Consider the following 26,972-nt stretch of genomic DNA (forward strand, 5'->3'; position numbering starts at 1 on the left):
CTTCCTCCGCCTCTTGTCCCGGCGGCTCCGAAGCGCAAAGTCCCGCGGGCGGCGGCGGCGCCGAGCCGGACTCCGGGGATGGGGACGGCGCTAGTCAGATGCACACCGCTGCCCTGAGTGCCGTGGTGTCCAGTGTATCCGGGGCTGGCAGCAGGCAGCCGGGCGTCTAGGGGAGGGTCCGCAGCTCCTCCTGATGACCCCCCTGGACTGACCGACCCCCCGAGCCGAGAGGAGGGAGCGGCCCGGCCGGAGGGAGCGCGGCGATGGGCGACCGCCAACAGGACGGGGTCAGTCTGTGCGAGAAGGCGCTGCACATTGTCACAGAGCTCTGCTTCCGCGGGTTAGTGGAGCAGAGGAAATGTTACGAGTTCATCTTCAGCGGAGAGCGGAGGAGCGGAGTGAACGGAGCAGGTGAGGGAGAGGGAGGAGTGGGGTGGAGGGAGGGAGGGAGGGATGGATGTGGAGGGAGGGAGGGATGGATGTGGAGGGAGGGTGAGAGAGTGGAGGGAGGGATGTTGTGAGAGGGGGGAGAGAGGATGAGAGGGGAGGGGGGAGGGAGAGTGTATGAGAGATGGGTTGGGAGGGTGTGAGGAAGGGTATGAGGTGAGGGAGGGAAGATGAGAGGGAACAAGCGAAGGGAGGGAGGGTAGGGGAGAAGGGGGTGAGGGTGGGAATGAGTGAGGTAGGGAGGGTGGGTAGTAGAGGCGGTGGGGGGGGGGGGCAGGGAGAGAGTGGGACAGGGGAAGAGTTGGAGGAGGGGACTTGTTGCTGAGATCCGTCTCCATCCCCTCATCCCCACATGCCTCTCCTCCACCCCCCCAGTCTCTCCCCCCTTACCCCTTGTTTCTCGCCCCCCATGTTGTTCCATTCCCCAACCCCCCCCCCCCCCATTCCCCGACCCCCCTCCATTCCCCGACCCCTCCGCTCCCCGACCCCCTACCCATCTCCTTGAGTGCCTGCTCTGCTTGGATCATTAATTACTAGATTCACTGGAGTAAGACAGTCGATAAACTACAAATAATTACCAGACGTTATTCTTTTTGCGGTCATTATGTGCAAAGTGTGCATATTGAAACGAAGCTGCGCACTTTAACAAGGCACCGAACATAACTCAGAGTGAATAACGTTCATCGTAAATCTCACCAAAATTGGGAACAATTGGCACTGTAACTTTGAGTGGCCGGAATGGCCTGCGTGCTTTCCCACTCCACTCCCCCGGGGCAGTCCCGATTCATAGCTCTTGTATGCCGCCGAAGAGAGACACACAAAGCTGGTATTTATTCACAAAATGCTGGAGTAACGCAGGCAGCATCTCGGGAGAGAAGGAATGGGCGACGTTTCGGGTCGATACCCTTCTTCAGACAAAACTGGAGTAACTCAGCGGGTCAGACAGCATCTCTGGAGAAAGGGAATAGGTGAGGTTTCGGGTCGAGAGCCTTCTTACCGCCCGGGCAGCACGGAAACAGGCCCTTCGGCCCACCATGTCCATGCCGACCACGATGGCGCACTGGGCGAGTCACATTTCCCTGCGTTTAGCCCATGTCCCTCCCTGTTCATATATCCGTCCAACTAGCCCTAGGGCTGATGCCTGGCCTGGCCTGGGTGATCACCTCTAGTTCTCTACAAAGCAGAGGTGCGGGATCGCGATCGGCAACGGCCCCGCTTCAAAGCAGGAGTTACGCATGAAACACCGCCCAATATTACACGATCGGCGCGCCGGAGCCTGAGGGGGGGGGGGGGGTCGTTTCATGTTTTTGACCTCAAATGAGTCACAGAGGCACACAGCAGAGGAATGTTCTTCAGTCCAGCCCCCCCCCCCAATCTCATCTCTTACCCCTCCCCATCTCACCTTTCACCTCTCTCCACCTCACCCCCCCTGCCCCACCCCACCATTTCTTCCCATCTCACTCCACCTGCCCCACCCCTCCCCACCTCACTCTGCCACATCCCACCCAACCCGTCTCTCTGCATCCACCCCATTTTGTCCCATTCACCCCATCTCTCCCCACCTCCCTCACCCCCCATCCAAACGCACGCCATCTCTCCCCACCTCCTTCATCCCCATGCCACCCTCCCCATCCCATCCTCTTTCTGTCCCACCCCACCATTCCCCATCCTACTCCTACCCCACCCCTCCTAATTACACAACACACTCTCTGTCCCACTCCTCCCCATCCCACCCCACCACCCCCACCCTCTCCATGCCCCATCCCTCCCCAAGTATGCAAACATACCGTACACCTATTGTATCATTCCATCTACCTGTGTTGTCACTTTCAGGGAACTACGGACTGGACCCCAAGACCCCTCTTAACATTGATGGCATTAACTGTATAGTTTTCTCTTCTCTTTGACCTCCCAAAATACAACACCTCACACCCACCCCGGTTAAACCCACCTGCCACTTCTCTCCCCATGTCTATAACTGATCGGAATCCTTTGAGAGTTTCAGTCTGAAGAAGGGTCCTGACCCGAAACGTCACCTCGCCACGTTCTCCCGAGATGCTGCCTGATACGCTGAGTTACTCCAGCACTTTGGTGTCTTTTTGTTGTTGTAAACCTGCGCCTGCAGTTGCTTGTGCATCGTTCGACGGCTGCCCTCGCTGTCCTCAACTGCGCCAATTTCCAACCACCAGCTCACTTACTAATCGGCCCATTTACACTTGAATCCACAAATGCCAGAGAGGGGCCGATACAGACCCCTGCAGTCCCCCTCTGGTCCACACCTTCCACCCGCTCCCCATGGGCTCCGTGGCCAAGGCAGCTTTGAGGAGTAAATTGGAAAAGGAACTTCCCTTAGATGACCAGCCATGATGTGGTCGACCAGCAGTGGAGGCTCTGACCGACTCCTGCCCCTAATTTGGTGTTTTATCTGAGAGCCATGAGGTGCTGAGGTAGTTCTTGGTTCTTGGTCCTCCAAAATCTTCCAAATGGTATTTAAACTGGAGGTGGTGTTGCGTGGTCACAGGGCTGGCTTGTTGTGTGATCACTGGGCTGTATGTTGTGCGATCACGTACAGACAGAAACTAGTTTAACCTGGCAAGGACAATGTGGGCCGAAGGGCCTGTTGCTGCGCTGTAATGTTCTGTGCAGGCCATTCATACCTTCAAGATTGTGCTGCTGGCTAATTGAACCACATACCCTCCTTCCCAATGCCACCTCCTCCCGTGTACCAGCCTCCCCTCTTTCCCAGCACATTAAAGACCACAGTGGTCCCTGGCTGGGCTGTGACTGACCCTCAGATTGAAAACGCTCCTTGTCCCCACAGTGCCCTGTGAACGCACTTCCCGTGCGATGTTCACGCCTTCGCCCCAACGTTGAGTTACACAACACTGCCGTCTCATCCTGTGTCCAGCCCTCGCCAACCGATCAATTATTCAGCCAGGAGTAATTGAAGGATTATCGGCAGATTCTGGTGGTGCCTGCACTCACTGAAAACCAAAAGCACAAATATACTCGTTGGGATTGAAATGCTGGGCATGTTTCCGTGAGTCGCCGGCACATCTGTATGCTGGGACAGATGTGGAGAGTGGGATGTGGCACAGTCTCGTTGTGGACAATAGGTTCTGTGGAAGTGATAAAGGGAACAATGTACACGAGTGCCACAGGTAGAACAGAAGAGGAAATAAACAGGATCTGTAGGAAGGAACTGCAGATGCTGGTTTACACCAAACATAGACGCAAAATGCTGGAGTAACTCAGCAGGACAGGCAGCAGGAATGGATGACGTTTTGGGTCGAGACCCTTCTTCAAACTTCTTTCCAGAGATGCTGACCGTCCCGCTGAGTTACCCCAGCATTTTGTGTCTATCTTCAGGAAATAAACAGAGGCCAGAATATCGTGTTCCAGCCGCAGAGAAAATGCAACGATCAAAAGAAGTGTGTAAAGTGAGAGGGGCAAAGTGCGGGGCAAGTTTTTTTTTACACAGAGGGTGGTGGGTGCCTGGAACACGCTGCCGGGATGGCAGGTAGTGGAGGCAGGTGCGACAGTGGCGTTTAACAGGCTTTTAGATAGGCACATGGATATGCAGGGAATGGAGGGAAATAAATCACGTGCAGGAAGAGGAGTAATGAAAGGCCTGGATAGAGTGGATGTGGAGAGGATGTATCCACTCGTGCGAGAGTCTAGGGCTAGAGGAGACAGCCTCAAAATAAAAGGATATACCTTTAGAAAGGAGACGAGGATGAATTTCTTTGGAGAGAGGGTGGTGAATCTATGGAATTCATTGCCACAGATGGCTGTGGAGGCCGTCTTTGGGTATTTTTAATGCGGAGGTTGACAGGTTCTTGATTTAGTAAGGGCGTCAAAGGTTATGAGGAGAAGGCTGGAGAATGGGGTTGAGAGAGAAAGATAGATCAGCCATGATTTGATGGCTCGATGGGCTGAATGGCCTAATTCTGCTCCTATGACATGAACTAGTGAAGTTAATTTAACCCGGCATCAAGTTTGGCACAGACATTGTTCCTGTGTTGAACTGTTTGTTCCAAGTCCATCTATCTATTGCTGTGTGTATGTTGAATTCATTTCTGTACACAATACTCCAGCTGTGGCTCACCAGTGGCAATGCCAAGGTCACCCGTTCTTCGTGTCAGAGTGTGAACTCGGAGAATGTGATCTGCAGTTTCAGCCCAACTTCTTTGCACCAGTTTAGCTGCAAAGTGGAATTAAATTGTAAGTCCCGGCCCCTGCTGTGTCAGTCATTCACTTGTGTTTGGAGATGTATTGTGAATATCGATCACATCTATGGCATTTGTCTAAGTCCAGTAATACTACCGCAGCAGACCGTGCCTTCTGTAGCCCTTTCTCTTCTTGTGCAGGCAAGTTATGTCAAAGGAGGCGATCACTCATTGAACACGAGTGTTTAATTGTCATGAGCACCGACAACAGAATAATGAAAAGCTTCCTTCGCTGCAGCTCAGGCGGCTGGTGAACGCCATATCACACCCACAAAGATATAATAATCAATAACACAATAAAGTGATAACCGTAACACCAGTTAACATAACAGCGTGAAACTGAAGTCCGCACTGTTTGTTGGAGCAGTACTGAGGGAGCGCCGTATTGGGGGGAGGGGGGAGGAGAGGGGGAGGGGGGGGCGGTAGGAAGGGACCTCCGCACTCTGGGAGGGGCAGTGAGGGAGAGTCGCACTGTGGGAGGGACGGTAGGGAGGCTGCTCTGCACTACGGGAGGGGCAGTACTGAGGGAGCTCCATACTGTGGGAGGGACAGTAGGGAGGGAGAGGCACACTATGGGAGGGGCAGTGAGGGAGTTCTGCACTATGGGAGGGGCAGTGCTGGGGGAGCTCTGCACTATGGGAGGGGCAGTTCTAGGGGAGGAGGAATCTCGCTCCGTACAACCCCTGCACCAATCACTGTAACTCTCTCCCCTATTACTGCATCTTTTCACGGATACCTTTGACCAGCTCCAGGAGGCGGTCTCCTCCCCGGGGGCTGTGGTCTGGGGCAGTGACCAAGCCCTGCCACAGGGCATTGGCTGACTGGGTCACCTTGGCGCTGTGTGATGGTGAAATGGTCTCTGACTGTTCCAAACCCAGCCCCACCCCACTGAGACGTCGCGAGATGCGTTGGGGCAGCGATGCAACCGTGCATGCCTGCATTGGTGCTGCGCTGTTGGATAGTTCCGTTTAGTTTATTGTCACGTGTACCAAGGTACAATGAAAAGCTTTTACTGCGTGCTAACCAGTCAGTGGAAAGACTATACATGATTACAATCAAGCCGTCCAGAGTATACAAATGCAGGATAACATGGAATAATGTTTAGTGCAAGATAAAGTCCAGTAAAATCCGATTAAAGACAGTCCGAGGGTCTCCAATGAGGTAGATGGGAGGTCAGGACCGCTCTGTAGTTGCTGATAGGATGGTTCAGTTGCCAGATAACAGCGGGGAAGAAACTGTCCCTGAATCTGGAGAGGGTGCAAGGGGGGGGGGGGGGGGGTAAATGGGTAAGCTGGATGGAACCGCTGGTTGACCAGTCTGGACAGCAGCATGGTTGGGCTGAATGGCCTCTGCCCCCCCTTCTCCCGATGGACATGGATGGCCAGTTGGCGGGTGGAGGTTCCTGACTATGCTGGTGTGTACTCTGCTGATCTGGGCCCGGGAGTGACAGCAAACTCACACTGTTTCCTCTCTTCTTTCCTCTCTGTCTGTCCACTTTGTGTGTGTGTGGGGGTGCCTGACCCGGCCTCTCTGCTTGCCCTGTAGATGTCTCGGTCAGTCTGCTTGCCGTGGTGGTCAGTTTCTGTGCTCTTGCCTTGTTGGTAGTGTCACTGTTTGTGTTTTGGAAGCTTTGCCGACCCTACTGGAGGAACAAAGCTCTCACCACTGCTGCCAATAACGCCCCTCAGCCCACGCCCCAGCGAGACCCGCAGCCCGAAGAAGCTCCGGAGAAGAAGGAGGTGCAGGAGGTGACGAAGGATGCGGGGAACTGCGCCGTGCTGCTGGCGCCCGCCATGAAGATCAGCCAGACCTCACCGGACATCCCAGCTGAGGTGCAGGCTGCCCTCAAGGAACACCTACTGAAGCACACGCGTGTGCAGAGGCAGACCACCGAGCCCACCTCCTCCTCCAGGTCAGTGCTGCTCTACCCGGCCATGGCAGGGGGTGACGGGTCGTCAGGGTCGCTGCAGAAGGAGGGACCAGCCCATCACCTGTGCTGACACTCAGACCTGGTCCTCCTAGAGCCTGACCCTGGGGGGGGGGGGGGGGGGGTTCAGTCCGGTGAGGTGGGGGTGTCCCAATGTGGGTGGGGAATTTCCCATTATGGGTGGGGGATCCAAGCCCAGGAGTTCCCAGCTCAAGGGGTGGAGGTTCACAATCCCTTTACACTGATCTCATTTTATTCTCCCCATATTCCCATTAGCCTCCCAGATTCTACCCCTCTTTCACACACCTGGAGCCAATGAATTGACTGACCCACACATTTCTGGAATGTGGAATAGAACTTAGAACGTAGAACATGAAACTTAGAACTTAGGACATGGAACTTAGAACTTAGGACATGGAACTTAGAACATGGAATTTAGAACTTAGGACATGGAACTTAGAACTTAGGACATGGAACTTAGAACATGGAATTTAGAACTTAGGACATGGAACTTAGAACATGGAACTTAAAACATGGAACTTAGAACATGGAATGTGTAGGAAGGAACGGCAGATGCTGGTTTAAACTGACACAAAAAGCTGGAGTAACATAGGGTCAGGCAGTATCTCTGAAGAGAAGGAATAGGTGACGTTTCGGGTTGAGACACTTCTTCGGGAATATTGCACTTAGAACATAGAAGAGAGCCAATTAACTGACCCATTCATTTCTAGGATGTGGGTTAGAATTTAGAACTTAGAACATGGGTCTTAGAACATGGAACATGAAATTTAGAAGTTAGAAGAGTGTGTCCCAGGTTGAGGCTCTGGTCGGTGCCACACTCTCTGGGTTGACTGATCCGTGGGGTGGATGTGAAGATGGGTGTGAATCCTCCTATCGTCTCTCCTGTAGGCACAACTCCTTCCGGAGGCACCTGCCGAGGCAGATGCATGTGTCGAGCGTGGATTTCAGCATGGACAGCCTGCCGCGGGGAGAGACCACCACCAGCATTGGCCGCATCAAACCCGAGCTCTACAAGCAGAAGTCAGTTGACTCGCAGGACGGAGATAAGGAGGAGGTGCAGACAAGCGGCAAGGTCAACTTTACCCTGAAGTACGACTACGAGATTGCGACTCTGACTGTCACCATTCTCAAATGCTTAGACTTGCTGGCGAAGGACTATTCCGGAACCTCGGATCCATACGTTAAAATCTACCTCCTGCCAGATCGCAAGAGGAAGTTCCAGACTCGGGTCCACAGGAAGACGCTGAGCCCCATCTTCAATGAGACCTTCCAGTTCCCCGTCTCCGTTGACTATTTGAACAACCGCAAGCTACACTTCAGTGTCTTTGACTTTGACCGCTTCTCCAGACATGACCTGGTGGGAGAGGTGGTCGTGGACAACCTGTTCGAGCTGCTCGAGCTGCCCAAAGATGACACCATCTGGAGGGACATCATTTGCGTCACGTCAGTGAGTACGGGTGCCTGTAGTCCCCCCTCCCCTGGTTCCTAACGGGGAATGTGTCAATGGGTCAGTGGATCAAAGGGTCAATGGGTCAAATGGTCAACGGGCTCGTGGGTAAATGGTTCAGTGGTTCTATGGTACTTTGTTGCCACATGATCAGTCATGATTGAATCGTAGAGCAGACATGATGGTAGAGCAGACACCACAGTTTAAGAATAAGGGGTAGGCCATTTAGAACGGAGATGAGGAAAAACTTTTTCAGTCAGAGAGTTGTGAATCTGTGGAATTCTCTGCCTCAGAAGGCAGTGGAGGCCAATTCTCTGAATGCATTCAAGAGAGAGCTAGATAGAGCTCTTAAGGATAGCGGACAACCACATTTCCAGTGCCACTCCTGCACCTATTGTCTATTGTCAAATCTCAGCTCTCTGGAGTTAAGTGGGAACGTGTAACATTCTTCCATCATTGGGACAGCTCCAGTAAAACTGAATATCTCCGATAGAAGGTTGGAGCCTGGTTCATTCTCCAGAATAAGATTAGGAACCTAGTCATAGTCACTGTGTTATACTGCACGGAAACAGGCCCTTCGGCCCAACTTATTAATGGTGACCAAGAGCCCCACCCAAGCAGGAGCCATTTGCCTGCCTTTGACTCTGAACCTTCCTTGTCCATGTACCTGTGCAAATGTTGTTCCATGTACCCTCCAGTAAAAAAGTTGCTCCCTCAGATTCTTATTAAATCCTTCCTCTCTCACTTGAAACCTGTGTCCTCTGGCTGTAGACTCTCCCACTAGATGTAATAGCAAACTGTGTGCAATTTTATGTATATTGTGAAAAATTGATGTGTTGTCTTGAGTCTATGTGCCTGTAATGCTGCTGCAAGCAAGATATTCATTGTAGTAACAAGGTACTGCCGATGGTGTTTATTACACAAAGGGACACAAAGTGCTGGAGTAATTCAACAGGTCAGGCAGCACCACTGGAGAACATGGGCAGATGACGTTTTGGGTTGAGGGCCTTCTTCAGACTGAATTCTGTAGGAACCTATGCATGTTCTCCAGAGATGCTGCCTGACCTGCTGAGTTACTCCTGCACCTTGTGTACATTTGTAAGATTTTCATTTGACCTGTACCTCACCGTCCTTGTGCATATGACAATAAACCCGACTCAACTTGAACTTAAAATGGAATTGAAAGCGGTTAAAGAGTTGGGTCTTCAAGCACTTCGAAGTGGATTGAGGGGAAGGAGGTGATCCTGAGTGGCGAGCTACTTCGAGGAACAGTCTCTGGGATGATAGGCTGATTGGCCTCTTCTGGGCTAGGACGTCTCTGTGATGGGCTGATTGGCCTCCTCCTGGGCTGCAAGGGACGGTGATTTGATCATTCCCCAGTCATAGGCACCTACTCCCATCCCGTTACCCTAAGCTAGTCTGATTAATTGATATCTCCACTTCAGACCCGCACATCACAAGAGGACTGGTTGCAGCAGGCAGGACTCGAGGGCCTGAGGTGTAGGGTGGGGCAGGCTAGGACTTTAGTCCTTGAAGCACAGAAGGCCGAGGGATGATCGTACAGAGGTACATAAAATCATGAGGGTGAATGCACAGTCTTTTACCCAGGGTAGGGAATCAAAAACCAGGGGACATGCTATAGGTTTAAGGTGAGAGGGGAAAATAGGAAAATAGGATTCCTTGGAGCGCAGGAGGATGAGGTGAAAATTGTAAATTGTCCATAGTGTGTAGGATAGTGCTAGTGTACAAAGTGATCACTGGTCAGCACGGACTCGGTGGGCTGAAGGGCCTGTTTCCGTGCTGTACCTCTTATAGAAGTTTAATAGAAGAACCCAAGACTACTAGGACTCAAGGTCGGGCAGGCGAGGACTTTTTTCTTTGGAGTGCAGGAGGTTGAGGGGTGAATTATAGAGGTGTATAAAATCATGAGAGGAATAGATACGGTGAATGAAGACTCTTTTATCCAGGGTAGGTGACTCAAGGACCAGACGACATAGGTTTATAGTGAGAGGGGAAATATATAATCGGAATCTGCGGGGCAACTATTTTTCCACAGAGAGTGGTGGGTGTATAGAAGGAGGTTCTACAGCCTTGAACCTGCTCCACAAATAATTGCAAGCCACTGTCATGGAGTCATTAGAAATGATACAGCGTGGAAACAGCACCTTGACCACACCGGCCAACATGTCCCGAGATGTTGTCGTAGTTTTGGGGGAAATGGCAGGGCAGGAGCCAGTGGCACAGTGCTATCACCACCGGTATCAGGGCTGTTCCGTGCCGTGTCAGGCAGTGGATGTAGCAGAGTGTGTGGGGCTGTTCCCACAGGATGCCCACTGTACACAGAGCACCCACCGGAGAGGACTGGCGAGGCTGGGCTGTTGGGCCATGTGGGCAAACATCAGGGGCTTCAAAGCAAAGTGGAGATCGGTGGCTGGAGTGGAGAGGAGCAGAACCGTTATCAGCAACAATTTTCTGGGATCAGAGACTTCCTGCCTTAAAGAGGAGAGGAAGCAGATAGTCGGCCATCGAGCTAAACAACGCACCAACAGGCCCTTCAGCCCAACCCTTTCATGCCAGACAAGTTGCCTAACCCAGCTCGACCCACTTACCCACATTTGGCCCTTATCTTTCAAAACGTTTCCTATCCATGTACCTGTCCATATAAGAAAATAACTGCAGATGCTGGTACAAATCGAAGGTATTTATTCACAAAATGTTGGAGTAACTCAGCAGGTCAGGCAGCATCTCGGGAGAGAAGGAAAGGGTGACGTTTCGGGTCGAGACCCTTCTTCAGACTGAAGAAGAGTCTCGACCCGAAACGTTACCCATTCCTTCTCTCCCGAGATGCTGCCTGACCTGCTGAGTTACTCCAACATTTTGTGAATAAATACCTGTCCATATGTTGTTTGAATGTTGTTTTGGTATCTCCCTGAACTAGCTCCTCTGGCACCTTGGCCCACTTTGTCAATGCCGACCAAGTTGGCTTACTGAGCTAGTCCCATTTGACGCCCATCCCTCTAACCCCGTCCTATCCACATGGCTGTGTTGGTTGAATGACTCCTCCTTCAGTCCTGAATCGTGGTTTGAGTGTTGTGCCGGAGGGTTTGGACGTTGCAGATGCTGAAGGTTTCTCTCTCATTGTCCCGCACACCTACAGGAGAGTGTGGACTTGGGGGAGATCATGTTTTCCCTGTGCTACCTCCCTACGGCAGGACGCATGACCCTCACCGTCATCAAGTGCAGGAACCTGAAGGCCATGGACATCACCGGCTTCTCGGGTAAGGTTCATGGCGAAGGGGAGGTCCGAGCGTCATGAAGGGAGGGGGGGGGGGGGGGGGGTGGGGGGCCTTGGTGCAAAAGGGGTGGGGGGCCTTGGTGCAAAAGGGGTGGGGTGGGGCAAGGTGGCAGCAAGACAGGACCTGAGAGGGTCGTCAATGAGTCAACCTGCTGCTAAACACAAAACCCGGCATACAACTGTTGACCGTTCACTCATGGATGTGGCCACCCTGACCATTTAGTACATTAAACAGTGCAGTACCTCACAAGCCCTTTGGCCCACAATGTCTGTGCTGAACATGATGCCAAGACCAACTCTTATCGTCCTTCACATAATCCATATCTTTCCATTCCCTGCATATTCATGTAGCCCATCTAAAAGTCTCTTAAATGCTACTATTGTATCTGCCTCCATCACCATTTCCAGGCACCCACCACCTTCTGGTGCCCCAGACATCTTCTTTAAACTTTAGCCCTCCACATTCAAACTATGCCTCTGGTCTATGACATTTCCACCCTGAGAAAAAGGTTCTGACTGTCTACCCTGTCTATGCCTCTCAGAATGTTATAACCTTCTATCAGGCCTCCCCGCAACCTCTGGCTTTTCAGAGAAAACGATCCAAGTCTGTCCAACCTCTCCCTGTCTCTAACACCCTCTGATCAAGGCACAATTTCTGTAAACTTTGTTTATCATGGGTTTCACAGAGGGCGATGTTTACATATCTGTTGTGTTGCTGCAAGTGAGAATTTTATTGTTCCGTTTCTGGACATATGGGAATAAAACTCTCTTGACTCTTGACTGAGTTGCTCCGGCACTTTGCGTCTTCTTTTCTGCCGGTAAAAGCCCGTTTGCTTTCAGACCCGTACGTTAAGGTGTCTCTCATCTGTGACGGAAAAAGACTAAAAAAGAGGAAAACCACCACGAAGAAGAACACCCTGAACCCTGTCTACAACGAGGCCATCATCTTCGACATTCCTCCAGAGAGCATGGAGCAGGTCAGCTTGTTCATCACAGTCATGGACTATGACCGGTGAGTCCTCCCCTCTTCCCCCCCCCCTCCCCCTGCCCTTCCAAACAGATTCATTCCAGGAGCACGGACTCAGTGGTCAGCAACGTACGGTGGCAATCCATGTTCCATTTATTGTCACGTGTACCGAGGTACAGTGAAAAGCTTTCGTTGCGTGCCAACCGATCAGCGGAAAGACAATACATGTTTACAATCTATGTATTTACAGTATATTGATACATGACAAGGGAATAACGTTTAGTGCAAGCTAAAGCCAGCAGAGTCCGATCAAGGATAGTCCGAAGGTCATCAAAGAGGGAGACAGTAGTTCAGCACTGCTCTCTGGTTGTGGTAGTGTTCATGTTCATAAGTTAGAGGAGGAGAATTAGACCATTCGGCCCACCAAGTTACTCCGCCATTCAATCATGGCTGATCTATCTTTCCCTCTCAACCCCATTCTCCTGCCTTCTCCCCATAACCCCTGACACCCATGCTAATCAAGAACCTGTCAATCTGTGCCTTGAAAATACTCAATGACGGCCGCCACAGCCGTTTGTGGCAATGAATTCCACAGATTCACCACCCTCTGGCGAAAGTAATGTTATCTTTGAGAGTTTGATGGCACTGGGCCTGTACTTGTAGGAGTTTTGAAGGATGAGGGGTAGCTCAACCGAATAGTGAAAGGCCTGGAATAAAAGGCCATAGCCTTAGAATAAAAGGACGTACCTTTAGAAAGGAAATGAGGAGGAATTTCTTTTGTCAGAGGGTGGTAAGAGACCTGCGGCCAAAGTCAAAGGCAGCGTGTGCAGATCTGGTCACCCCATTACAGGAGTTGGAGGCTTTGGAGAGGGTGCAGAGGAGGTTTACCAGAATGCTGCCTGGATCAGGGGGTATTAGCTATCCTGAGAGGCTTGGCAGACTTCAAGTGGTCGGTGACTCCATAGTCCGAGGGACGGACAGAAGATTCTGTGGCAGCAGGAGGGACTTGAGGATGGTCTGTTGCCTCCCTGGTGCCAGGGTTCAACACATCACAGACCGGCTTCAGAAAATCCTAGTGAGGGAAGGCGATCAACCTGAAGTCGTTGTGCACGTGGGCACGAATGACGTTGGGCGGAAGAGGAAGGAGGTGCTACAGCGGGAGTTTAGAGAGTTGGGAAAAGCGCTGAGAAGTAGGACGTCGAAGGTGGTTATCTCTGGACTGCTACCGGTACCTCGTGCTGGTGAGGCCAGGAACAGAGAGATAGAGGGTATGAATTTATGGCTGAGGGGCTGGTGCAGAGAGCAGGGATTTAGATTTCTGGACCACTGGGATCTCTTCTGGGCTAGGGGTGACTTGTACAAAAGGGACGGGTTGCATCTTAACAGCAGGGGGACAAACATTCTGGCAGGCAGGTTTGCTAGTGTGACACCTGTGGCTTTAAACTAAGTAGTGGAGGGGAGGGGTTAACAAATTGTGAATATGAAGATGAGGTCAAAGGGAATACAGGAGATATTGCAAAAGACTCTCGGAAGAATGGGAACAGAAGTTCTAGAGCGGAAAAGAAATTAAGGGCAGGGCCAATTGTGAACGATGTGAGAGAGGAGGTAAATACAGAAGTTAAAGTGTTGTACTTAAATGCGCGTAGTATAAAAAATAAAGTGGATGAGCTTGAGGCTCAGTTAGTCATGGGCAAGTATGATGTTGTAGGGATCACTGAGACATGGTTACAAGAGGACCAGGGCTGGGAACTGAATATTCAGGGGTACACAACGTATAGAAAAGACAGACAGGTGGGCAGAGGGGGTGGGGTTGCTCTGATGGTAAGGAATGATATTCATTCCCTTGCAAGGGGTGACATAGAATCAGGAGATGTTGAATCAGTATGGATAGAAATGAGAAATTGTAAGGGTAAAAAGACCCTAATGGGAGTTATCTATAGGCCCCCAAACAGTAGCCTCGACATAGGGTGCAAGTTGAATCAGGAGATAAAATTGGCGTGTCAAAAATGTAATGCTACGGTGGTTATGGGAGATTTCAACATGCAGGTAGACTGGGAAAATCAGGTTGGAAATGGACCCCAGGAAAGAGAGTTTGTAGAGTGCCTTCGAGATGGATTCTTAGAACAGCTTGTACTGGAGCCTACCAGGGAGAAGGCAATTCTGGATTTAGTGTTGTGTAATGATCCTGATCTGATAAGGGGACTAGAGGTAAAAGAGCCATTAGGAGGCAGTGATCACAACATGATAAGTTTTACTCTGCAAATGGAAAGGCAGAAGGGAAAATCGGAAGTGTCGGTATTACAGTATAGCAAAGGGGATTACAGAGGCATGAGGCAGGAGCTGGCCAAAATTGATTGGAAGGAGGCCCTAGCAGGGAAGACGGTAGAACAGCAATGGCAGGTATTCCTGGGAATAATGCAGAGGTTGCAGGATCAATTTATTCCAAAGAGGTGGAAAGACTCTAAGGGGAGTAAGAGACACCTGTGGCTGACGAGGGAAGTCAGGGACAGCATAAAAATTAAGGAGAGGAAGTATAACATAGCAAAGAAGAGTGGGAAGACAGAGGATTGGGACTCTTTTAAAGAGCAACAAAAGTTAACTAAAAAGGCAATACGGGGAGAAAAGATGAGGTACGAGGGTAAACTAGCCAATAATATAAAGGAGGATAGCAAAAGTTTTTTTAGGTACGTGAAGAGGAAAAAAATAGTCAAGGCAAATGTGGGTCCCTTGAAGACAGAAGCAGGGGAATTTATTATGGGGAACAAAGAAATGGCAGACGAGTTAAACCGTTACTTTGGATCTGTCTTCACTGAGGAAGATACACACAATCTCCCAAATGTTCTAGGGGCCGGAGAACCTAGGGTGATGGAGGAACTGAAGGAAATCCACATTAGGCAGGAAATGGTTTTGGGTAGACTGATGGGACTGAAGGCTGATAAATCCCCAGGGCCTGATGGTCTGCATCCCAGAGTACTTAAGGAGGTGGCTCTAGAAATAGTGGAAGCATTGGAGATCATTTTTCAATGTTCTATAGATTCAGGATCAGTTCCTGTGGATTGGAGGATAGCAAATGTTATCCCACTTTTTAAGAAAGGAGGGAGAGAGAAAACGGGTAATTATAGACCAGTTAGTCTGACATCAGTGGTGGGGAAGATGCTGGAGTCAATTATAAAAGACGAAATTGCTGAGCATTTGGATAGCAGTAACGGGATCATTCCGAGTCAGCATGGATTTACGAAGGGGAAATCATGCTTGACAAATCTACTGGAATTTTTTGAGGATGTAACTAGGAAAATTGACAAGGGAGAGTCAGTGGATGTGGTGTACCTCGACTTTCAGAAAGCCTTCGACAAGGTCCCACATAGGAGATTAGTGGGCAAAATTAGGGCACATGGTATTGGGGGTAGGGTACTGACATGGATAGAAAATTGGTTGACAGACAGAAAGCAAAGAGTGGGGATAAATGGGTCCCTTTCGGAATGGCAGGCAGTGACCAGTGGGGTACCGCAAGGTTCGGTGCTGGGACCCCAGCTATTTACGATATACATTAATGACTTAGACGAAGGGATTAAAAGTACCATTAGCAAATTTGCAGATGATACTAAGTTGGGGGGTAGTGTGAATTGTGAGGAAGATGCAATAAGGCTGCAGGGTGACTTGGACAGGTTGTGTGAGTGGGCGGATACATGGCAGATGCAGTTTAATGTAGGTAAGTGTGAGGTTATTCACTTTGGAAGTAAGAATAGAAAGGCAGATTATTATCTGAATGGTGTCAAGTTAGGAGGAGGGGGAGTTCAACGAGATCTGGGTGTCCTAGTGCATCAGTCAATGAAAGGAAGCATGCAGGTTCAGCAGGCAGTGAAGAAAGCCAATGGAATGTTGGCCTTCGTAACAAGAGGAGTTGAGTATAGGAGCAAAGAGGTCCTTCTACAGTTGTACCGGGCCCTGGTGAGACCGCACCTGGAGTACTGTGTGCAGTTTTGGTCTCCAAATTTGAGGAAGGATATTCTTGCTATGGAGGGCGTGCAGCGTAGGTTCACTAGGTTAATTCCCGGAATGGCGGGACTGTCGTATGTTGAAAGGCTGGAGCGATTGGGCTTGTATACACTGGAATTTAGAAGGATGAGGGGGGATCTTATTGAAACATATAAGATAATTAGGGGATTGGACACATTAGAGGCAGATAACATGTTCCCAATGTTGGGGGAGTCCAGAACAAGGGGCCACAGTTTGAGAATAAGGGGTAGGCCATTTAGAACGGAGATGAGGAAGAACTTTTTCAGTCAGAGGGTGGTGAAGGTGTGGAATTCTCTGCCTCAGAAGGCAGTGGAGGCCAGTTCGTTGGATGCTTTCAAGAGAGAGCTGGATAGAGCTCTTAAGGATAGCGGAGTGAGGGGGTATGGGGAGAAGGCAGGAACGGGGTACTGATTGAGAGTGATCAGCCATGATCGCATTGAATGGCGGTGCTGGCTCGAAGGGCTGAATGGCCTACTCCTGCACCTATTGTCTATTGTCTATTGTCTACTTTCTCTGGAACATCGGAGGCTTCGAGGAGACCTGATAGATGCTAAATTACGAGATATATAGATAGGGTAGACAATCAGAACCTTTTTCCCAGGTGGAAATGTCAAAGGCTAAAGGGCATAGCTTTAAGGTTAGAGGGGCAAAGTTTTAAGGAGATGTATGGAGTCATTATTTTACACAGAGGGTGCTGCCAGGGGTGATGGTGCAGAAATGATAGTGACGTTTAAAGGGCTTTTAGAAATGCAGGAAATAGAGGGGTATGGATCACATGCAGGTAGAGGAGGTTATGTTAACTTCATCATGTTCAAAACAGACATTCGATGCTTGTGTGTGCGCGCGTGTGTACGCATGTTTGTGTTGGTATGAGTGTGGCGTGTGCTATGCCTTTTGCCTCTAATTGTGAATAGGGAGTTGTATGTTCAAATTATGCCTTTTATCTCTAACTGTGCACACATGCATTACGAGTGTGTGCTTGTGTGTACACATGGGTGGTGTGTGTCTGTGTTTGTGATGTATGCATTGTGCGTGTGTGCGTGGCGTGCGCAAGTGTTTGTGGTGATGCATTGTCTGTGTGTGTGCATGCATATGTGTAGGCGCTGTGCGTATGTGTGCGTACATTGCAAGTGTGTACTATGCCTTCCACCTCTATTTATACACGAGAGTGTGTGTACGTGTACGTGTGTGTGTTTGCCTTGCACCGCTAACCGTGCGTTCGGTCTGCCCCCCCACAGCGTTGGGCACAACGAGATGATCGGTGTGTGTCGTGTTGGGCAGGACGGCGAGGGTCTGGGCCGTGAGCACTGGAACGAGATGCTGGCGTATCCACGGAAGCCCATTGCCCACTGGCACCCACTGGCAGAGGTAACGGCACCCACCTTCACCCCTTGGGTCCATCACACAGATCAGACCCCTACCACTGACACCATCGGCACCTCACGCTGCCTCTGGAAAGCCGCCAACATAATCAGTGACCACTCATTCCTTTTCCCGCTCCAATCTGGCAAAGGGTACAGAAGCTGGAATAGCTCACGCCACCAGATCCAGGAACAGCTTCTTCCCGTCTGTTATTAGGCTTAGAACAACACTTCCATAAGCAAGTGTAGTTAGTGTCTGATTCACCTCTGATAACAGTGGTGAAGAAGCTGTTGCTGAATCTGATGGTACGTGCTTTCAAGCTTCTGTAACCTCAGCCTGACAGGAGATGTCTTTGATTATGTTGGCTGCTTTCCCGAGGCAGCGTGAGGTGTAGATGGAGTCGATGGTGGGGAGTCTGGTCCACGTGGTAGACTGAGCTACACACACAACTCTCTGCTTGTTCTTGCAAGGACATTAGTTCATAAGTCTCAGGAGCAGAACTAGACCATTCAGCCCACCGGGTCTACTCCGACAATCAATCATGGCCGATCTATCTTTCCCTCTCAACCCCGTTCTCCAGCCTTCTCCCCATAATCTTTGACACCCTTACTAATCAGGAATCTGCCAACTTCCGCTTTAAAAATATCCATTCACTTGACCTCCACAGCCTTCTGTGGCAATGGATTCCATAGATTCATCACCCTCTGACTAAAGAAATTCCTCCTCATCTCCTTCCTAATGGTCCGGCCTTTTTATTCTGAGGCTCTGCCCTCTGGTTCTAGGCTCTCCCACTAGTGGATCCATCCTCTTTCCATGTCCACTCTATCCAGACCGTGCACCATTCGAGACTAGCTCTGCGGGTCTAGCTATAAACCACAGTCTGCTGCCTGCGCTGATTGTTTTTTGTAAACAAAAATAAATGTGATCAATTATTGCAATAATATATACAATACAAAACAAAACCAAACAAAGCCACCACCATAATACAAAATCACCCAATTGTGTAAAAAACGATTCTTAAATGTCACACTCTTAAACAACTATATCACCGTCCGTGTTAAGGATGCGTTGCAGCCCATGCTGATTGTTTTTGGGGTAACTCTGCTCTGCTCCTGTTTCAGGCCCCCGGGAGAGCGACCAGCTTCGACAGCCAGGGATCCTGCCCGTCTCCCAAACTGCCGCCCTCGCCCTAGGAGGGACGGGCTCGAAGGCGGGGGTCAGCGGCCCGGAGCACTGGGAATCGCGGGAGAGGCCGTGACGTCTGGGGCGATCGTAGCGATGGCAGCGGCAGGTTTGCTGGGGTCACGCGGACCGCCGGTGACTGATCTTAGCTGCTCTCTGCTCCGAGGCTTGGAGAGGGGGTCTTCTCTTGGATTTACCGAGGGAGGGGCCTCTTGCATAGCTCCGGAGAGGGGGTGGGGAGGGTCACTGGATCACACGTTGTTTTATGGTGAGTGGCGAACCTTTGCTCCACTTTCCGCCATTAAGCAGATCCCGGTGGCCGCGGCACTGTCGATGCAGGGACACCGAAGGCAGCAGGTCGTGAGCGGATGTCCATGGCCGCTGGTCCCAAGGGGTGGGATGGCAGGGAATGGGAGGGAGGATCTAGGGTTATGAGCACAACACCTGACCAGACCTCCTCATGGCTTGGCAATAACCGCTCAACCCCCCAAAACGACTGTTGAAGTAAATATTAACCTCTCCTGCAGAGTCACAACACGGGCGCAGGCCCTTCCGCCTAACTCGCCCCTGCCGACCAACATGCCCCATCTACACTAGTCCCGGGTGGAGTCACAGCTGAGTGAAAGGTGGGCAGGGATTCCTTGTCAGCTCGGCCCAAACACGAGTACAGACACCTTAAACCATGCCCCCCACCTGCCCAGCCTGACCCGCACCTGGACGTCCAACTGACCGGGCTCACCTTGTGTGATTCCCACGCCCTTTACCTGTTGGTAACCTTTCACACTGTTAGTAGTTTTCAACTGACCTTTGATCGTCTGATTCTGCTGGGGTAGGAGAGAGTCGCAGAATCACATGGCATGGAAACGGGCCCTTCAGCCCAACTCAACCAAACTGCCCCATCTAAGCTTGTCCCATCTCCCGCTTGGCCCGTATCCCTCTGAATCTTTCCCGTCCACGTACCTGTCCAACTGCCTTTTAAATGTTGTTATTGTACCTGTCTCAACTACCTACCTCCTCTGGCAGCTCCTTCCATATACCCACCGCCCTCTGTGTGAAAAAATTCCTATGAAATCTTTCCCCTCTCACCTTGTACCGATCTCCTCTGGTTCTTGATCCCCGCTTCCTGTGGGTAAAAGACTGTGCATTCGCCCCATCTATTCCCCTCATGATCTGAATCACCTCTGTAAGATCACCCCTCATCCTCCTGCGCTCCAAGGAACAAAGTCCTAGCCTGCCCAACCTCTCTCTCCCTTTAGCTCAGGCCCTCGAGTCCTGGCAACATCCACGTTAATCTTTTCTACACTCTTACCAGTGCAATGACATCTCCCTCGAAGCAGGATGACCAAAACTGAAGACAATACTCCAAGATGCTGTGAACTTAGGAGGATGAGGAACTAATTCCTGACATGGACATTTCAGATAGGGATTAATCTTGTTCTGACCCCCCTGCTCTGCCCAGCCAGAGAGGAAGTGGCTCCTGCCCCTCCTCACTAGTTTACTTGAGTTTATTATTGTCACGTCTACCGAGGTACAGTGAAAATCTTTTGTTTGTGTGCTATTTAGTCAACGGAAAGACTATACATGAACACAATCAAGCAGTTTACAGTGCACAGATAGATGAAGGGTACAACATTTAGTGCAAGATGTAATAGTGAAGTCCAATAAAGTCCGATTAAAGATAGTTCAAAGGTCTCCAATGAAGTAGATGGGAGGTCAGGGCTTCTCTCTAGTTGGTGATGGGATGGTTCAGTTGCCTGATAACAACCGGGTAAAAACTGCCCCTGAATCTGGAGATGTGCGTTTTCACACTTCTATATCTCTTGCCTGATGGGAGAAGAGGGAGACTGGTCCTTGATTATGCTGGTGGCCTTGCTGAGGCAGTGTGAGGTGTGGATGGAAGGGGGGTTGGTTTGCATGATGGTCTGGGTATGACTGAATCCTTTAATCACCTTAATCCTCTGGTTTATCCCAGCCCCCTGCTGTCCCCAGTATAGAGCACGAGTTCAAAGACGTGTGGGTTTGTAGGTTAATTGGCTTCTGTAAATTGTCCTTAGTGTGCTGGATAGAATAAATGTATGGGTGAATGCTGGTTGCTGTGGACATTGACCGAAGGGCCTGGTTCCGTGCTGTATCTCTAAACTAAACTAAACTCAACGAGTCTGATTTGTACCAGGGGTCCACAGATAGTCAACTTCTTTGGGGATCGGCTCAGCTGTTTGCCGCTTGCAGGCAACATCTGGGCGTGCCGATTGAAATGCAGATGTGGTCGGAGGCACTGGATCTAACCTGCAGGTGGTGGGTTGGGGCATCAGGGTCCGTCTCTCCGCTGAATGCCGGAAGATTCTGTGGGTTGCTGCGATGAAGTGTTCAGTAATGAGCGCAGGGTAGGAGCCGGTTGCCATGACGCAGGTTACCTTGCAACCGCTGCAGTGCCCTGGCCTCCTGCATGCTGCGTTCACCGTGCAGTTTACACAACCCTCCACGTCACAGCATCTGCTGCATACTGGGGCACACTGCACGAGCCCCCAGCACCCCTCACCCTCACCCCACACATCGCCACGGACCGCTCCAGCCCTCAGTCCCACCCCCCCCCCCCCCGCACTCTGCTGTCCTCTCCCCTCCCTCCTCTCCTTTCCCCTCTCACCCCTCACCTCTCCCCACTCCCCCTTCGCCCCACTCCCGCTTCGCCCCACTCCCCGTTCTCCCCAATCCCCCTTCTCCCCTCTCTCATCCCCTCTCCCCACTCTCCTCTCTCCTCCCCTCTCCCCACTCCCTTCTCTCCTCCCCTCTCCCTCCCTTCTCACCTCTTCCCTCTCCTCTCACCATTCACCCCTCTCCCCACTCCTCACTGCCCACCCCTTCTCCCCTCACTCCTCTCCCTCTCCCCTCACTCCAAACCTCCCCATATCTCCGCATCTGCTGCAGGAGCTGCACTGGTACACACTGCAGGGTTCACTCCTCACCCTTCACCCTGCATTCCATACCCATCACCCCTCACTCTGCACTCCACACCCTAATCCCTCACCCCACCATGCACTTTGCCAGGGTCCCTGTCGCATTGGCCGCAGTCTACACCCCTCACCCCACAACAATGGGCGGCATGGTGGCGCAGCGGTAGAGTTGCTGCCTTACAGCGCCAGAGCGAGTTCGACCCTGACTACTGGTGCTGTCTGTATGGAGTTTGTACGTTCTCCCTGTACGTGTGTGTGTGTTTTTTTCCAGGTGCTACACTCCAAAGATGTAGGTTAATTGGCTTCTGTAAATTGTCCTTAGTGTGCAGGTTAGAACTAGTGTACAGGTGTTTGTAGCTCGGCGCGGACTCGGTGGGCCGAAGGTTCTGTTTCAACACAGTATCTCTAAACTAAACCAAATCAAACCAAACTAAACTAAGAGGCTAGTGTGGAGCAGAAAAGCTAGCATGCAGCAGAGGGAATGATTGGGATTTGCTTCTTGTGAATGTAATGAAATATTACGTTAAAAGAGCCCAGAGGTCTTTAGGATGACTGTGAATTGTGAGAAGTTGTAGCAGTTTGTTCTTTTCTTGCATTGGTATTGCTTATTATTGTCACGTGTACCGAGACACAGTGGAAAGCTTTGCTTTGTGCTCTATCCAATCAAATCAAACCATCCATGTGTACAATCAAGCCATGCACAAGTCTAACAGGTAGAGCAAAGAGAACAACAACGGACTGCAGAATACAGTGTTACAGTTACAGAGGGAAAAGTGCAAGATCCTAAATGCGGTAGGTTGGGAGATCAGGATTACACCTTAGCTTACGGGAGGACTGTTCAGTAGTCTGATAACAGACTAATCCAGTACTTTGCATTACTTAGGTTCGGGCTGATGCAGCGATACAGCTGCAAATGTAGTTCTCATCAGAGTTGGACCCATCTTTGTGCAGCTTTAATTTCCTAGTGGAGGAGGGAGTGGGTGGGCAAGGGTGAGCAGATCACGTAGCTTCTCACCATGGCCAGAGACCCAACAAGATGAAGCAGGTTGGTGTTGGGTTGTCAATGGGACCACATCTCTTGTGGTCTGGGGGTCATGAGGGGAAGAGATGGGTGAGTGCACATGTCTGTTGTGCCCACAATAAGGGTGTCAAAGGTTACAGGGCGAAGACAGGAGGATGGGTTTGAGAGGGAAAAATACATCAGTCATGATAGGATGGTCCGGCAGAATTGATGGGCCGATTGGTCGCATTCTGCTCCTATGTCTTGTGGTCTAATACAATGGAGAAGCTGTGAGAATAGAATGAGATAAGTGGAGGTGTTGTCAACAAAGGTGAGGAAGCCCATGGGCTTGTGGGATCACATTTGTGACACGGTGACATGGCTGTACAAGAACTCCGATGCAGTCTAATGCTTCACACCATTTGTAAAGGGAGCTCGCAGCTGGTTTAGTTTAGTTTATTGTCACGTGGTATCGAGGTGCAGCGAAAAGCTTCTTTGTTGTGTGTACTCTCCAGTCAACGGAAAGACTATACATGATTACAATCAAAGCGACCACAGTGTACAGATACCGGATAAAGGGAATAATGTTTAGTGCAAGATAAAGTCCAGTAAAGATACAATCCATTAATAGAGGCAAATCTTCTGTCATTTCCCTCAATCTCTACAGTCATAGGGTCATAAGTAATAGGAGCAGAATTAGGCCATTCGGCCCATCAGGTCTACTCCGCCATTCAATCATGGCTGATCTCTCTCTCCCATCCTAACCCCATTCTCCTGCCCTCTCCCCGTGACCCCTGACACCCTTACAAATCAAGAATCTATCTATCTCTGCCTTGAAAATATCCATTGACTTGGCCTCCACAGCCTGCTGTGGCAAAGAATTACACAGATTCACCACCCTCTGACTAAAGAAATTCCTCCTTATCTTCCTAAAAGAACTTCCTTTAATTCTGAGGCTATAACCTCTAATGCTGGACTCTCCCACAAGTGGAAACACTTTCTCCACATCCACTCTATCCACAATCCCATCTGACCGTAGGCCTGAATCTACTGGGTCATTGTACCGAGATTTAAATAAACATCCAAAGATGATACATTAAAGCGTGCCGCTTCTGATCTTCAAATGTTTGGGGTTTGTTTCATCTACATCTGAGTGATGGGGATTGCACTGATCTTTGTACGAAGTGGAGGGAGAATTCAGAGCCTTGGTCAGGCAGGCCGTTTACTGGATGAGCTCAAACTCTGCCTGTGGCAGCGGAGACCCCAAATAAATCCGTAAATTAACATTTAAACCATAAATTAGACCGCCCGTGACAAAAGTTCATATTCTTGAGAGGAATAGCTCTCTCTAGACCCATGCAAAATCTGAAAAAGTTTATAAAGAACATTGATCAGTACAGCACAAGAACAGGCCCTTCGGCCCACAATGTCCATGCCCCACATGATGCCAGGTTAAACTAATCTCCTCTGCCATACTCCTCCATTCTTTGCATATCCACGTGCCTATCCAAAAGCCTTTTAAATGCCTCCAGCATTTCTGCATATTTAATTTGTACCTTGCTATTAACTTAAAATATTTTAAAATATCAACTTTTAGGATGTCCTTAAAGGTACCAAACCAGGGCATCGACCAACCCATGCAGGACCAACTCCTCATCTTATTGAAATTATTTTACTTGGAACGAGATCACACTTGTTGTGATGACAGACCTGCCATGTCTTTGTCCCATCCTGAACAATGCAGGTGAACTACTGCCAAATACAAAGAACTGAACGGGTCAGGCAGCATCTGTGGAGAGGAATGGACAGACAACGTTTCGAGTCGGGACCCTTTTTCAGACTGATTGCAGAAGGGGGGGGGGGAAGCTGGAAAAGAGAGGTGGAGGCAGGACACAGTCTGTATCGACACGTGGCTGTGGTAGTGAGTCTGGGTCTTAACATGTCACAGAGCAGGAGAAATCACAGAGGGGGGGCAATGAGAGAGTGTCTCACAGAACTCCTGACCGAGAGAGGAGGAGAACTTCTTCAAAGTAGGCATACTTTGAGGAGATTACACATTGGAGCAGTAAACATTCCGCCAAGTCTGTTTATAACCATATAACCATATAACAACTACAGCATGGAAACAGGCCCGTTCGGCCCTTCCAGTCCACGCCGACCACTCTCCCTGACCTAGTCTCATCTACCTGCACTCAGACCATAACCATCTAATCCCCTCTTATCCAATTTACCTATCCAATTTACTCTTAAATAATAAAATCGAGCCAGCCTCCACCACTTCCACCGGAAGCCCATTCCATACAGCCACCACCCTCTGAGTAAAGAAGTTACCCCTCATGTTACCCCTAAACTTTTGTCCCTCAATTCTGAAGCTATGTCCCCTTGTTGGAATCTTCCCCACTCTCAAAGGGAAAAGCCTACCCACGTCAACTCTGTTCGTCCCTTTCAAAATTTTAAAAACCTCTATCAAGTCCCCCCTCAACCTTCTACGCTCCAAAGAATAAAGACCCAACCTGTTCAACCTCTCTCTGTAGCTTAAGTGCTGAAACCTAGGCAACATTCTAGTAAATCTCCTCTGTACCCTCTCCATTTTGTCGATATCTTTCCTATAATTTGGCGACCAGAACTGCACACCATACTCCAGATTCGGCCTCACCAATGCCCTGTACAATTTTAACATTACATCCCAACTTCTATACTCGATGCTCTGATTTATAAAGGCAAGCATACCAAATGCCTTCTTCACCACCCTATCCACATGAGATTCCACCTTCAGGGAACAATGCACAGTTATTCCCAGATCCCTCTGTTCCACTGCATTCCTCAATTCCCTGCCATTTACCCTGTACGTCCTATTTTGATTTGTCCTACCAAAATGCAGCACCTCACACTTATCAGCATTAAACTCCATCTGCCATCTTTCAGCCCACCCTTCCAAAAGGCCCAAGTCTCTCTGTAGACTTTGAAACTCTACTTCATTACTAACTACACCACCTATCTTAGTATCATCTGCATATTTACCAATCCAATTTGCCACACCATCATCCAGATCATTAATGTAAATGACAAACAACAACAGTTTGTAAGAGCTTTAATGAAAAAAGGCTTTATTCTGAAGATTTGTGTAAACTGTGCCTGTTGTATTGGAAGAGACTACTCAACATCCTCACCAGCGAGTGGGCAAGCATTCTGTTAATAACCTTGCAGGTGAACTCTGCTTCTGTACACAAAATGGTGCTGTACGTATATAACAGCACAGTGGCACTGAGGGGGAGCACAGTGGTGCAACGGGTTGAGCCGCTTCCTCGTAGCGCCAGAGACCCAGGTTCGATCCTAACCTCCACTGTTGTCTGTAAAGCGTTTCTACGTTCTCCCTGTAACTGCGGTTTTCCTCCGGATGCTCCGGTTTCCTCTCACATCCCAAAGAGGTACGAGTTTGTAGGTTAATTGGCCCTCTGTAATTTGCCTCCTCGTGTGTGAGAGGCGGATGAGAAAGTGGGTATAATGTAGAACTAGTGTGAAAGGGTGATCGATGGTCGACGTGGACTCGGTGGGCCGAGGGGCTCTCTCTGTGCTGTATCTATGCTGTAGCCATGACTGAATGGCGGAGTAGACTTGATGGGCCGAATGGCCTAGTTCTACTCCTATCACTTATGACCTTATCTCCAAACTCTGAACAGTGACTGGTGCAAACCAATCCAGTCTGTAGCTCTTTGGAGATGGCGCTGCACCGTACCGTCACAGACAAGGCACTGAGAGAAGTACCGATGAAGGTCGGTGCCATTTAATTAAAGTCCCACTTCCATCGCAGTGTCATTTTGTGACTGTCATCTCGTGATAACGCGGTCCTGTTGTGAACTTGGGGTGCTCTGTCTGTGAGTTCGGCTTGGCCTGTGTAACATGTGAGCTACTCTGCTGGAAGTCGACTGTCCCACTCTGTCTGTGTACCTGACGCACTATTGATCGGGTTCCCTGTGTGTTACCCTGGGCATTACATGTAACAGTGGCAGGTGGGTACTTGATGTGTGATGACGTGTACAGTTTGTGATATATTTTGTAAAATCATATTTACATTAAAATTATATATCAAATATAACTGTTTAATATGTATTTTGAAAATAAATAAA

General features: G+C 49.9%; 1 protein-coding gene across 1 annotated transcript; it reads left to right on the top strand.

The window, feature by feature from the left end:
- On the top strand, positions 1 to 26,972 carry LOC144603618 (synaptotagmin-10-like). Its single transcript, XM_078417106.1, has 7 exons — positions 1 to 411; positions 6,222 to 6,588; positions 7,513 to 8,071; positions 11,229 to 11,349; positions 12,207 to 12,378; positions 17,589 to 17,718; positions 18,834 to 26,972. Exons 1-7 carry the CDS (start codon positions 264 to 266, stop codon positions 18,903 to 18,905), a joined length of 1,569 nt encoding a protein of 522 aa, XP_078273232.1. The 5' UTR covers positions 1 to 263; the 3' UTR covers positions 18,906 to 26,972.

This window comes from Rhinoraja longicauda, chromosome 20 (assembly GCF_053455715.1).
Source record: "Rhinoraja longicauda isolate Sanriku21f chromosome 20, sRhiLon1.1, whole genome shotgun sequence".
NCBI lineage: Eukaryota > Metazoa > Chordata > Chondrichthyes > Rajiformes > Arhynchobatidae > Rhinoraja > Rhinoraja longicauda.

Excerpts from the sequence above, each read along its gene's own strand:
- LOC144603618 (XM_078417106.1), top strand. The coding sequence starts at position 264 with ATGGGCGACCGCCAACAGGACGGGGTCAGTCTGTGCGAGAAGGCGCTG. Across the intron at positions 8,072-11,228 it reads ACATCATTTGCGTCACGTCA|GAGAGTGTGGACTTGGGGGA; the intron begins GTGAGTACGGGT and ends GCACACCTACAG. Across the intron at positions 11,350-12,206 it reads GGACATCACCGGCTTCTCGG|ACCCGTACGTTAAGGTGTCT; the intron begins GTAAGGTTCATG and ends GTTTGCTTTCAG.